Source organism: Alligator mississippiensis, chromosome 1 (assembly GCF_030867095.1).
Source record: "Alligator mississippiensis isolate rAllMis1 chromosome 1, rAllMis1, whole genome shotgun sequence".
In the NCBI taxonomy this organism is placed as follows: Eukaryota; Metazoa; Chordata; order Crocodylia; family Alligatoridae; genus Alligator; species Alligator mississippiensis.
This window is the reverse complement of record NC_081824.1, coordinates 478388796-478401557: the sequence shown is the minus strand read 5'-3', so window position 1 is coordinate 478401557 and position 12762 is coordinate 478388796. Positions and strand designations below refer to the sequence as shown.

The following is a 12762-nucleotide window of genomic DNA, read 5'->3' as shown; positions in this document are numbered from 1 at the left end:
AAGGGGGGAGATCCATCCAGGCCACGGCTTTACCTCCCAGGCTGGCACGAGCTCCCTCCTCCAGACTGTGCCCACCGCAGGCAGCGCCTGCCGGGAGACTTGGGATTAACTGTGGTCTCTTGCGACAGCTCCACAAGGAGAGAGAGCTGGAGGCTGCCAGGACCACGGTAAGGTCCCGTGTCTGGCTGTTTGTGGGGGATGCAGAGAGGTCAGAGGGGCCTGATCCTGAGCAGAGATCCTCCCCCCACCCCCAAACTGACCTCTGGGTCACCACGGTTCCCCCGAGGGGAAGGGGCCCTGTCGTCATCTGACACCCCCCCAGCATTGTCCCACAAACCCTCAAAGCCCCTGCAGATGCTCTCGCTGGGCCCGTTCCAAAATCTCCAAAAATTCCCTTTCTTGAAGTGGCCGGGGGTCTCAGGAGCTGAGCAGCCCTACCTGACTGCACGCCTAGCACCGGTCCCATGGCTGAGCCTGCCACCCCGCACCCAGCGTCCAACCGCACCCGGCACCCGCCCAGCACCGCCTCCCCAGCCCTGCCCGGTGCTCCGTCTGCCCAAAGTGCTGGCAGCTCTCCTGGGGCCTGCCAAGAAGCCCTGACCCTGCTCCTGCCAAGGACACTGGTCCTCTCCCCCCTCCCAGAGCAGCTTCAAAGCATCAGCAGCATTGAAGCCCTGTTTAGTCCCAGTCCCATCCTGCTGTCTGTGGTCGGAGGCACACAGGGGTCGGGAGGGGACCTAGCTGGCTTCCTGCTGGCTGTAGCTGTTGGGGATTGGGATGCATGGGTCAGAGGCCACTGCCTGCAGCCAGCTCCCCGACACTGAGGTGCAATGCAGAAAAATGACTGGCGTTCATGTTTGGTGGCAAAAGCTCAAAAGAGGATGATTATCCCTTGGGACAGGAGCTAGCGGGTCCGTACAGCCATCTGTTTTGCTTTGTACAGCTTAGCCCTCGCCGCCTCCTCCCACGTGCAGATCCAAGAGAAAACACATGTATGTGGCTCTTCGGATTCTGCAAATGATTTGTTCGGAGGGGGGAAAACGAGGGCGGTGTGTAGCAGTGGTGGCAGGAGCATCGCCTTCATCAGTGCCACATGCCCCGCTATTGGATTGCCGTAGCCCCAGTTTCTGTCTGACTCCACCGCGATCGGGGCTCTCAGGGACCCATTCACCAGGACCTTGCTGCTTACATTGGTGTACAGTGCCTTTATCCAGGTGATAGATGTTACGGGGACTCCCATCTTTTGCAGTGTCTTCAGTAGGAAACAATGGGAAGGTAGTAAAGCTGACTTTCTCATGAGAAGGGAAGTAAAGTACTGCACAACAGGCTCCCCAGAGAAGTGGTGGAGGTCTCCATCCTTGGAGGTTTTGAGGACCCAGCTCAACAAAGCCATGGCTGGGATGATGTAGTTGGGGCTGGTCCTGCTTGGAGCAGGGGGTTGGACTAGATGTGACCTCCGGAGGTCCCTTCCCACCCTCATCCTCTCTGATTCTATACATGAGTGCATGTGTTGGCATGCATGCGTACACACACACACACACACACACACACACACACACACTTGAGTGCATATACACACACGTGCACGTGTGAATACATGAGTGCGTGCACAAACACATACCCCCCCAACCCAAATGAGTGCAGACGTGCATGCATGCACGCATGTGCATAGGTGTATGTGTGCACAACCCTGCTGGCAGCACAAGGAAGGACTCCCTCCCCTCCATGTGTGCCCCACTACAAGAGGCAGGAAGGCCCTCTTCTTTCCTCAGAAAGTCCTCTACAGAGGGCAGGGCAGGCAGCGAGGTGTGTGCCAGCAGCACGGCAAATGTACATTAAGTCTCAGGGCAAATTGCTTCACTGTCGGGGCAGCAGGGCAGTGGGAAGAGCTGCCCAGGGACAGGGGATTCCCTGGGGTCCAGGCAGAGCCTGGGGGGTGTCAGTCTCAGCCTCCTTTTCTACTTGGGTATTTTCCCTGGCCTGTGTGCTTCACTGGTTTCTCCTCTGCTTCTGCTCCATGTGTCAGGGGGTTTAAGCCTCCCCCGGAGGTGCTGGCTGCAGCTCAGACTGGGGCTGTGCCAATGCTCCTGCTGGGACCAACCCCAGAGGGTCCTGGCTGCAGGATCTTGCCCCCGTGATCAGGGTGAGACGAATGCTGCGTTTGGGATCAGGAAGGGATTTTTCCCCCTTGTTGGATTGCTACAGATTGGGGAAGCGAGGTGGGGTTTGCCTTCCTCTGTAGCGGGGGCTCGGCCCCTGCTTGGCATCTCTCTGGTTTCAATTAACAACCTTTGCAGCAGCAGGACATTGGCGGCTGCGGCCCCCCTGCTTTCCCTGTGGCAGGCTTTGGTGTGATGTCTGGTGCTCTGTCGGGGTTGGCAGTAGTTTTATGAAGAGTTTAGATGAGGGATGTGTCTGGGCTGGTCTGGACAGGGCTGATCCTGCCTCAGACGTGACCTCGGCATCTCTCTTCCAGCCCCACTTCTCTAGGATTCGATGATAAGTATGTAGGAGTCCTGGTTATGTGATGCCACGGTTATGCTAAGCTATAGTTAAGCTTGGGCTTTGAAAAGGCGCTTGCGGAGGACTGTGGCTGGACCTGCTAAGAAGTTTAAAAAGATAGAGCCACACAAAAGTGTGAAGAAGTGGATTCGAAGACAGGTAAAGCCAAAAAAAAAAGGAAAAGAAAAGAAAAAAAAAGCAGTAGCTGACCAACTTGAGACATCGTGGATCAATATGGACTCGCTAAGAGGCAGCGATTAAAAAAGAACCAAGGGTGCGGGTTTGCAAACGCGGCAAAACTTAGCGCACCCATCTGGGTAGAAAGCAAGGAAAGCAGTGGCAGAGATTAGGGCAGTTTGGGTATAAAGATGGGGGGCTGTGAGACTTGGTTTTTGTAGCGACCTTGGGGAACGTCACTCACGTACTGCATTGCTACCTGCAACTCGGGTGGGTTGAGGGTTAAATAGACCGGCTAGTGCGCTGCCGAACCTCCCTGCACTTCCCCACCCAACGTGAACTTGAGTCGTCTCCGTTTTTAACGTGGCATCACTGGAACTGGATAGCTGCTTGCTAGCCCTGGCCTCCCAGGCCACGCAGCCCCCAGCAGCCTGTATATCAATGGCCACGGCCTCTCGAGGGGAATCTGCTCCGGTGCTGTTGAAACCTCTGGACTAATTGCAGAATAGACCAAGAAGACACGTCCGGGATCCTGTGTAGACAGGAAAAGAAACGTGAGGAGTAACAGGACACCGATCTTGGGCCCTGTTCTGGGCTCGGGAGGCGTGCAGCCGTGTGCCAAGGGAGCGGGTCCCAATTTGGCTGCTGGGAGTTGTCCTAGAAGCCGAAAGGACCTACTGGCACACATGTAGATCCCCCAGAGAGGAGGACACGTGGCTCCTCCTGGGAGAGGGCAATGCAATGCGTGCAGAGGTACAGAACAGGGAGGCTGCATCTGGAGTCCCAGACACCGGTCCAGGCGAAGGGAAAAGCTAGGAGCACAGTTGGTGCGATGGATAAAATGCCGGGTAGACTCAAGAACCAGAAGGCAAGGGGAGGCAGCCATCCAGGTCCTAGCAGGGACGGTGGACAGGGACAGGATGCACCCTCCTGGAGGGAGACTGCCCCTTTCTGGCCAAGGGACTAACCAAATAGATGAGCCAGCAAGAGAGAGGCTTGGGCATGACAGCTTCCTAAACCTGATTAATTGATGGGTAGAGCTGGTGAGGGAATAACTCATTAAATGACCCATCCTAGATAAGTGTGGGGAATGGGAGGAGCCAGTGCCTAACAAATTCATTAATTTGTGTGGCATAAAGCAAGGATTAATAGAGTGATGATGAACGCATTAGCTGATCATTCAAAGAGGCATGATTAATTTGTTGATGAACTGTAAGTAAGTGATGAGAACTCGGCAATTGATAAAATATAAATATGAATTAATTGAGTGATGAAACTCATTAAGGAAGTACAGATAAGGATTCATGTAGTGATGATAAACGCGTTCATCGCTGACGTATAAATAAGAGCCAACTAATTTGGGGAACCAATGGCAGGAGACTTGTTAACAAGTAAATCATAAATTGATTACATAGTTGAATGAGCCGGCAAGGGAGGGAATTGCTGACCCCGGCATATGGCAGGAACGCCCGGTCTTTAGCATGGCACTATCCAGTGTGTTATTGTGAGGACAGGATATCAATCGAGATCACCGCCCTAATCGCGGGCAGGTGGGGTAAGAGCAGGGTGTAGGGGAGGTGGAGCCCTGTGAAGACGTCTCGCCCTCAAGCCCTACCACTGATTATGACAGACGTCTGACCTCCCTTCTTTTCTCTCTCCCAATTATTTGAACATCAAGACATAGCAGATGAGTAAAAAATGGGGGAGCAAGCAAGTGAACAAGTGCAACGTCCACAGGACACGTTCTCTTACAGTGGGCATCTGTGGGAGGTCAATGGTGTTGGAGCACGGGATAAAAGGAAACAGTCGCAGTCTGAGGTTGGGCTTGGGAAACTGTGGGCTATTTGGGTCTGAATCTAAGGGGATGTTATGAACTGGGTGAAGCTGGCTGGGTCTCAGGGCTGCAGCTGCCCTGACACCCCCGTCCTTCAGCGTGGGCAGTGGGTAATATCCTGGGCTGCTTGCTTCTCCTCCTTTGGCATCATGGTTATCGTGCCGATTGAGCTGGGCTGGCTTGGCCTTCTTAGTCTCTCTACAACAACGCAGAGCAACTGCAGGCAGCTCCTGAACTCGTGATTTCAGGAGTGAGAAATACCACCCACTCAAGCCGTGCAATCCAGGGGATCATGGAGCCAGGTGCAGCATGAGCCCTGAGGGGGCCGGTGCCTCTAGGGAGAGGAGCGCTACTATGAGCAGCACTCGGGAAAAGAGGGTGAACCGATCTCGCTCTGTTTGCAAGCAGGAGGGTGAGAGATTGTCCCACAGCTGCTCAGGGAGGGTTCTTGCACACAGGCACGAGCACGCAAATATAGATTCATAGATTCATAGATGAATGAATCATTGCAAGTACGCATATGTGTGCACGCACACATGCCTGCACACATGTGTACACATGCATGTGTGCACATATGCATGTGCACATGCACACACAAATATTCAAATACACATAGGTGCATGCACACACCTGCATACACATACATGCATACGCAGGCACGCACTTACATGCATGCCCCCACGCGTGCACAAGTATGCCCATGCCCACATATGAACATGCGCACACACACACACACACACGTGCACACATGCACATACACACACATGCAAGTGCAGGCATGCACACACTGTCATTGCCAGAGCAAAGAGCCTGCACGGCTCGGCCCTCAGGGTTGCTGCCATCTGCCACTGCCTGCATTGGGTTTAGGAGTGCTGGGCGACCGTGTTTCCTTCATGGCTGAGTGATGAGGCCCAGCGACAGCTGGCCGGAGTCTGCTCTCTGGATGTGGTCTCTCTTACTCGTTCACCGGGGAGGCAGCTATGCAGTGGGCGTGGTATCTGGGGGACCAGGAGGCAGTCGGTGCTGGCGGGTGCCCTAGCGCACATGCAAGCGAGGTGATGGGAAGCTAACAGCCAGGAAGGTCCCATCCACACCTCCGGGAACCAGGGCCCAACATGCCCCTCTCTCCTCTAGAAGCCTTGAAGATTTAGCTACCAGCAAAGGTGAGGAAGGAGTCCCCAGGACTCCCCCGGTCTTTGGGATAACACTTACCCTGCCCCAGATGCTGCAGCTCTTAACACTTGGCCAGCAGGGAGCACGATGTTCCTGGTAGCTTCCACGGACCAGCCTTAACATCTGCAGGGGTCTTGGGCACTCACCGGGGCATGGGGGCTGTCCATCACAGTGGTTAAATAGACATCTTTCCTGGGAGACCTCCCAGCCAGTCCCTGTGCCAGAGCCGTGAAGCTTTATTGGGGAACACGGTTTCCACGGATCAAATAACCAGGCTCCAGCAGGACCTGCATCATCCAGTGAGTTGCGGGGCTGCCCAAGAGTGGCATATTTCATCCTCAGACCACACTTATTACTGCTGTCCTACCCTACTGCCGTGGCCCAGCCCTCCTGGACCTGAGTGCGAGTCCCACGTGTTCAGCTCCCACGCCCAGCTCTGCAGCTAGTGCTCCTATTGCCTCCCACCCAGCACAGACACCACCACATGTGTGTTGACCACCACATCTGGAGTCAGGAAGGACTTCCCCCCCACCCTCCCGGTCAGACTGGTATGGACTGGGGGGCTTGCTTTCTGTCAAGGCAGAGACACCCACTACCAGTCCTAGAAATGAGGTTAGCCCATCCTACGTCCCCCTGTAGATGGGTTTGATCCCAGCTAGGTTCAGCGACTGAAGACCGGCTGGGCCCCGCCTGTGCTCGGTTACGCTGGTGTAAAACCACAAAACCCCCATGCCAGGCAGTGGGTTTCTCCAGAGTTTATACCGATGTGACCAAGCCCAGGACTGGCCCCTGAACACGAGGGTCCGGCAGGCACCCGGCAGGTGCTAATATACCTTGGGGCCCTTCAGAGCCGAAAGAACCCCCTCGGGCACCGGGCTGTGGTTTCTCGTCCAAGTTTAATAAACTAGAATAATTTATTTGACAGAACACGGGACGGTCACGGATACAGGAGGGGACCCAACGAAGCAAGTATCAATGAACAGTACAAAGTAACCACTTTACAAAAAGTACCACATTGCCCGAGTAGGTCACCTAAAAATAGCAAAGGCTGGTTTTCTCTCTGTCTCGCACTGGCTTCCCCGTGATGGGTATGTACAGATGGGTCTTCGCGGTGCCTTCACGCCAGATGCAACGGCTGAATAATTCAAGGGAAAAGGGTTTTTTAGGAGAACAAGGCCTCGGTGAGGTCGTGGCCGGCTCGGGGATGGTTGCGGTGGGTGCCTGAAGGGCCTCTCCAGCTCCCAGTGCTGTGAACTCGGTGCCCATCCCAGAGGATGGACCATCACGACTCTCACCTAATGCCATTCCTCAAGGAATTGCTGAGCCCTGGGCCGGGACCGGCCCCACAGCCCGGCTGCAAGCGCACGTGGCTGTAAGAGCACCTGGGATCGGGGCCCGTCAGCCACTTGCATTTGCAGACGCCGGTCCCCAAGCCCCCCTGTGCTGTTGCGCACAGCTAAGGGCCCGATTTGGAGGCTGTAGACGTCAACAAGAGTCTTTTTATTCAGGGGTTTCACAGGATCAGGCCCTAAGGGATGCTCACCTGGTCACATTCATCCCTGGTGTAATTCCAACATCGGGCCCAGCGGGCTCCCAGCTTCTCCCAAGCACTCCCCAGGCCAACACCACCGCCTTTCCACTTGCTTTGCACACACCGCTGCCTCCACCCGGCACCGCGTGCCCTGCCTAACCTGCCAGTGACTTCCCCCAGGCAGCGGGGACATGGGGAGTGCCGCTGCAGTTTGCTATGTACCAGCCCTTTGCTTGGCTCTCCCCAGCCTGAAGATGTTGCTATTAAGCTACCGCACAAGGCTGCCGGGTACGGCATTGCTCCCCCGGAGCGCTGTTTCCCCTCCCGCCCCATTTGCATCCGCTTTTCTTGATGGAGTCACTCCGGATGGACGCCCGTCTACATGAAAGCTAACCTTTGCTTTCCCAGTCTAGCAGCTTGGTTTTAGGCCAGCTCCCCTCCTGCTCTTACATACGTGGGCGTCATTGGGGAGTAACGCAGGGGGTTTACACTGCATTCGACCTCAAATGAGCACAGCATCCGCTCCATGGCTCGCACCCCAGCTGAGCCACTTAAAACCCAACCTCCTTGTGCTCCTATTCAGATCTGATGCCAAGTTACACCTTTTGCAGGACTCCACAAAGGCTGCGTTTTTCCTGAGCCTCTTGCCTTGCTGGTTTCATGTCAGACCCAATGCAGAGAGGTCTCAAAAAGGCTCCTGGCAGGTTGGTGCTTCTGGGTGCCCAGCAATTCCCAGTGTCGGGAGTTCAGCCCAGCGTGGAGCCGTCCATGTGCTCTTCACATCCAAAGTGACACAGTCCCCGTGGGCTCCCCAGCTCTGCTTCTCACCCCCCGTTGCACGGGTCCCTTGGCAGCATAAGATGCCCCAGACCAAGTCAGACCCAAGGACCTTCCAGCCCAGTGTCCTTCAGATCAGAGGCATAGGATCTGCTCAGCTTGGAGCCTACACCACGTAGGATTATATAAATGAGGGTGGGAAGGGACCTCAGGAGATCACATCTAGTACAACCCCCTGCTCCAAGCAGGACCAGCCCCGACTGCATCATCCCAGCCAAAGCTTTGTCTAGCTGGGCCTTAAAACCCCCCAAGGATGGAGAGTCCAGCGCCTTTCTGGGTAACCTGTTCCAACCTTTCACCACCCTCCTGGTGAGAAAGTTTTTCCTAATATCCAACCTCAACTTCCCCTGCTGCAACTTGAGCCCATTGCTCCTTGTCCTGTGCACCAGATACTGGCCTTGGGATGCAGCCTGCTCCACTAAGCAACGATGCAGAGAGGCCTGCAGAAGAGCTGACCTGCCCTAGGGGCCCAGTCCTGCTCCTACAAGGCTCATGGAGATCTTGCCCTCCTTCAAGCAAAGCTGCAGGGAAGCAGGAGACACTCTGGGGAAGCCCCACCCAGCGCCCGACTGGTCCCAACCCTCTTTCCAAAGCCCTTCCCTCGGCATGGGAAATGCTGCATGAGCCGATGCCTCTCAGCCCCCTGGGAGAGCAGCCCGATGCCTCGTGCAGAGCCCTCCTGGTAAAAACACGCCATAACCCCGTCTCAGGGGCATCAGAGGCAGCCCAGGGTGGTACGTGGCTGCTCAGCTAATGGCCACGGGGTGGGGTTGACAGTCATGGGGCTGCTTCACTGCACTGCCCCATGTCAGTCACCACCCAGCCCTCCACCCCATGCAGCAGCTTCCTGCCTGCCCCCAAGCCACGGATATCCCCGGGGCAAAAGGAGCAGGGAGCAGCAGCCCTGCCATAAGTGGCTTTGCACTGGGGCAGATTTGGCTCGACATCGCGAGTGATGGTGAGCACTGGAGAGAGGCCGGACCCGCAGAGATGTTCTCCTCTCTGCGGGACGTGAGACCATCCAGGCTGCTAAGGGCTAAGAGCATCACGAGGTGGGACCGCAGGGCGGGTTTCCCGTGGCTGAGTCGAGCCATTCCTCTCCAGCACCCACGTTTGCTCCAGTCTGCCTCTCTGCACCCCGCAACTTACCCCTAACACTAAGGGGCTCCTTGCTGGCAGGGCTCCACGGCAGATGCCGTGGTGAGGGATGAGGCCTGGGTTACACCTGCAAGCCACTTAAGGAGATGGTCTCATGATGGAGAAGCAGGTGGGAGCATGTCATCTCAGAGCTCAGCGTTTGGGGGAGACCACCTGGAAAATCAGCCACGCCGCTGATGGAGTAGCAGCCTCATGGCCTCTGGCCTGAGAACCAGCGCTCCTAATGCACCTGTGTCTGCTCTCCCTTGCACAGCGGGCAACGCTGTCCTGCTCCTCCTCACCCGAGACCAGAGGGGAAACATCTGGCTGAAGAATTGGGGTTGCCAGGTGACCTGCTGCGGGCCGGGGGTCTGTGCTAAGAGCCCGTCCGGCTGTTAGCAGGGACTTGCTGAGCCCAGCCCTGCCGGCTGCACGGGGGGGGCTCCGACCCACGTCTTCCCCATCGCTCACGACATCCCCTCCTCCCTCATCACAAAGATGGGCATCCCCCCGACTCTACAAACGCAGAAAAGATGCAGGTCATACAAAAGGGCTGAGCCCGGCTGCTCTGCGGTCGCCCCGCGGGCCGGGAGCTGGAGGGAGCCCCGTCCTGAGGGGCGCGGAGCACGGGCTCAAGCGCCCCTCAGGATCCAGCCCTCGGCGCCGCAGAGGCAGCTGACGAGACTTCAGCCTAGGTAGCGAGATGCAGGTGATAGCTATGGCACAGCTGGAAGGGGGAAGTGCTGTCACAACCCAGAGGCTCCCGGTAAATGTAGAAAAAAAACCAAAAATCATACAAAAGAGAAGAAGCCCAATGCACAGGCGTTACGGGAACAACCGCGCGGCACCTGGAGGAGACGCCTGTTTATCTGTCGTTCAGCTGGGGCGAGTTCGTCCCCTCCTCGTCCTCCTCCTTGTCATCCTTCATGCCTTTCAGTCTCTGCCGGGCGAAGTCTTCGAACACGATGTCGTCGTCACTAGCGGGAGACACGAGGCAGGAGCGTTATAGGGGCAGGGGGGTGCAAGGGTCATGGTGGTGGGGCACCCGAGGCCATGCTGAGAAATGCGTGCGAGAGGCAGAGCCGGGCATGGTGCATAAAGAAACACTGGGCACAGGGCATGCAACAGAGCCAGCTCAAAGCGGGGGTCCTGCCCTTCGATGGCAGACACTGCACTTGCTCCAGAGAAATGTTGCTGAGCGGCGGGTTTAGGGGTGCAGCACGAGGAAGCAGGTCACGTACAAGAGCAAACTGCTTGCAAAGTGGAGACCGGAGCCTGCAAGGCCCAAGGTCTGCCTGTCCTTCGTCTGGGCAGCATCCGTCTGTCATCACCCCCCTCCATCAAGGACTGGTCCCCTGCTAGGTACCGCTAGAAACGGTCCCATACAAGATGACTGTGGAAGTGGGCAGGAGGGGAGAGCAGGGAGGGCATCCAAGCTGCACCCCGAGGGTCAGGGCAATTTGTGGCTCTCCCGGCCAGCACGCAGGATCTGAGCATGGGCTAGACCTAGGCACAGGCCAACGAGGCACGGCACGGCACTCCTGTGCAACTGAGCCGAAACAAGGTTTCTCCAAGGATGTGTTGCAGAACGGGGGGCTTGCAGGCCCCCAGGACCGGGGTGGATCATAGCAGACTTCCAGCTAGCACACCCCAAAAGACGGGGCCAGCTCTTAGCGTGGGCGCACGGAGTTTGGGAGCAGCGGAGGGAGAAGGAGCTAGCAGACGAGGGCTGCAACAGCCCTGTGACACAGAGCACCCCGAACCTCCACCTCGCACCGAGAACGAGCTGCCCCAGGGCTCAGCTGGGAACTGGCTTTGATCGATCTCTAGATTTAAGTTGCCTTTGCAGCTTTGAGGAGACCTGAGAGGAGGCTGCCCTTCGAGGGGGGGAACACGGTGGAATCTGACTTTAATGGACGTCCCACGTCTGCACAATCGCATCCTATGAGAGCGAGCGTCCAAAATCGGACCGCAAAGAGAAGTCCCCTGGGTGGTAGTTTCAATAGGGCTTTGGAAAGCCCAACCCTAACAGCTCATTCCCAGCCCCTAAGGGAGCAACTGGATTTTCAAAGGTGCCAGGCAGCCCCTTTGGCTCATTCAGACGCCGGTTCCACCAACCCGAGTTACCAAGCACCTGCTTCAGGCTGCCCTGAACTGGGCCCAGACCTCTGAAACACCCAACCTAAGGCCCCAAATCAGCTGGAAGTTGGGGACGTGCTAAGCTTCCGGGTCTGCAGCTGCAGCCAGTGAGATCAGGCAGGAGCTGAGCCCCTCTCTGCAATCGGTGGCCAAATTTTAGGCCCTCCTGCACAGTCTATGATTTGATTCACAGCTCTTAAGCATCGCCCGCAAGCTGCGCTCCCTAAAGTCGTATTCCACCGCGTTGAGCCCAGCCCAGCCGGGACCACACAATCACATGGAGACAAGACAGCAAAGGCACTCGGCGTGATGGAAGGTGCCTTCTCACGGTGACTTTCCTAGGGCGAAGCACAGGCAAGAGCACGGTTGCAATCATGCAAAGGGGAAAGAAAAGCAGCATGCAACACGTGCACCAGATGTTGCGCGCACGCTCGTTAACCATCATCGGTTACATGGAGGTGAGAGTGACGGCGCTATGTCTAGATGAGTTAGTTGGTTACTGAGTTTCATGCAAATGAGTTGATCTCTGATTATACGCAAATGATTCAGCATTCGGATATAAACCAAGAGAGGTTTCAGCTTACTTTGTATCAAGCTCTATGAGATTTGTATCTATGGGAGCTTCGTTCTCTGGAACTAAACACAGGGAATTATTGCACAGGGTTAATTGCTGGAAAAACAACAGAATAATTCACCTGCACACGGCTTCTCACCGCCCACAGCATCCCGAGCTATGGAAATGAGCCTACATCCCACTTGAGGCAAAACTGCTTTGGAAGTCAACAGGAGAGGTTTAGTCTCAAGTGCAATAGGCTGGGACTGAAAGGTGACTGCCTCTGGAGTGGAAAGCAGCAACCAGCACGTGCAAGACAAGGCAGCAATGAGGAGGGGACACTTTGGCCACAACGCTGCACTTAACATGACAGGGGCTAAGTGACCTTCCCTATCCATTGGGAGATGGTTGGTTTTCCTATGGCAAACTACATGGAGGCTTTGGGAGAAGCCTGCTGCGGAGCCAGGGGACCTGGGCCGCCCCGCTGCACTGTCCACACGTGCAAAGAGGCTTTTGCACGTCACTGCATGTGCCGCATGGTCTCTAACGACCACAGGACGCAGCTCAGCAGGGCCTGCACACCTCCTACGGCTACCAATCCGCACCCCGGCTGCTGCGTAGCATGGGCTCAAAAAAGGCACAAGCAGTGGTGCGACACCTTTGGTGTGCGGGATACCACCTGCTTTAGGGAACCCACCCAGACCCCGCCATCCATCCCTGGCCCAGAGCACAGTCAGATGCCAGGAAAGATCTCAAAGGGGCTCAACTCACCCTCTCTGTGCAAAGGCTCTTCCTTGGGTTTCGGATGCATCAGTGTGAAAGGCAGCTCCACCGCCACGTCGCTGCAACGGACACAAAGACCTGGATGAGAGGGCAAGT

General features: G+C 56.3%; 1 protein-coding gene across 7 annotated transcripts in view; it reads right to left on the bottom strand.

Annotated features, from left to right (window-relative positions):
* Positions 1-6563: 6563 nt before the first annotated feature.
* Positions 6564-12762, bottom strand: part of ARRB1 (arrestin beta 1) — an 82847-nt gene continuing 76648 nt past the window's right edge. For all 7 annotated transcript variants that reach the window (XM_019488287.2, XM_019488286.2, XM_019488289.2 and 4 more), the window contains 3 exons: positions 12655-12725; positions 11915-11966; positions 6564-10168 (listed from right to left, as the gene is read on the bottom strand). In XM_019488287.2, coding sequence (XP_019343832.1) covers positions 10057-10168; positions 11915-11966; positions 12655-12725 — 235 coding nt within the window. In that variant the 3' untranslated portion in view covers positions 6564-10056. The remainder of the gene's footprint in view (positions 10169-11914; positions 11967-12654; positions 12726-12762) is intronic.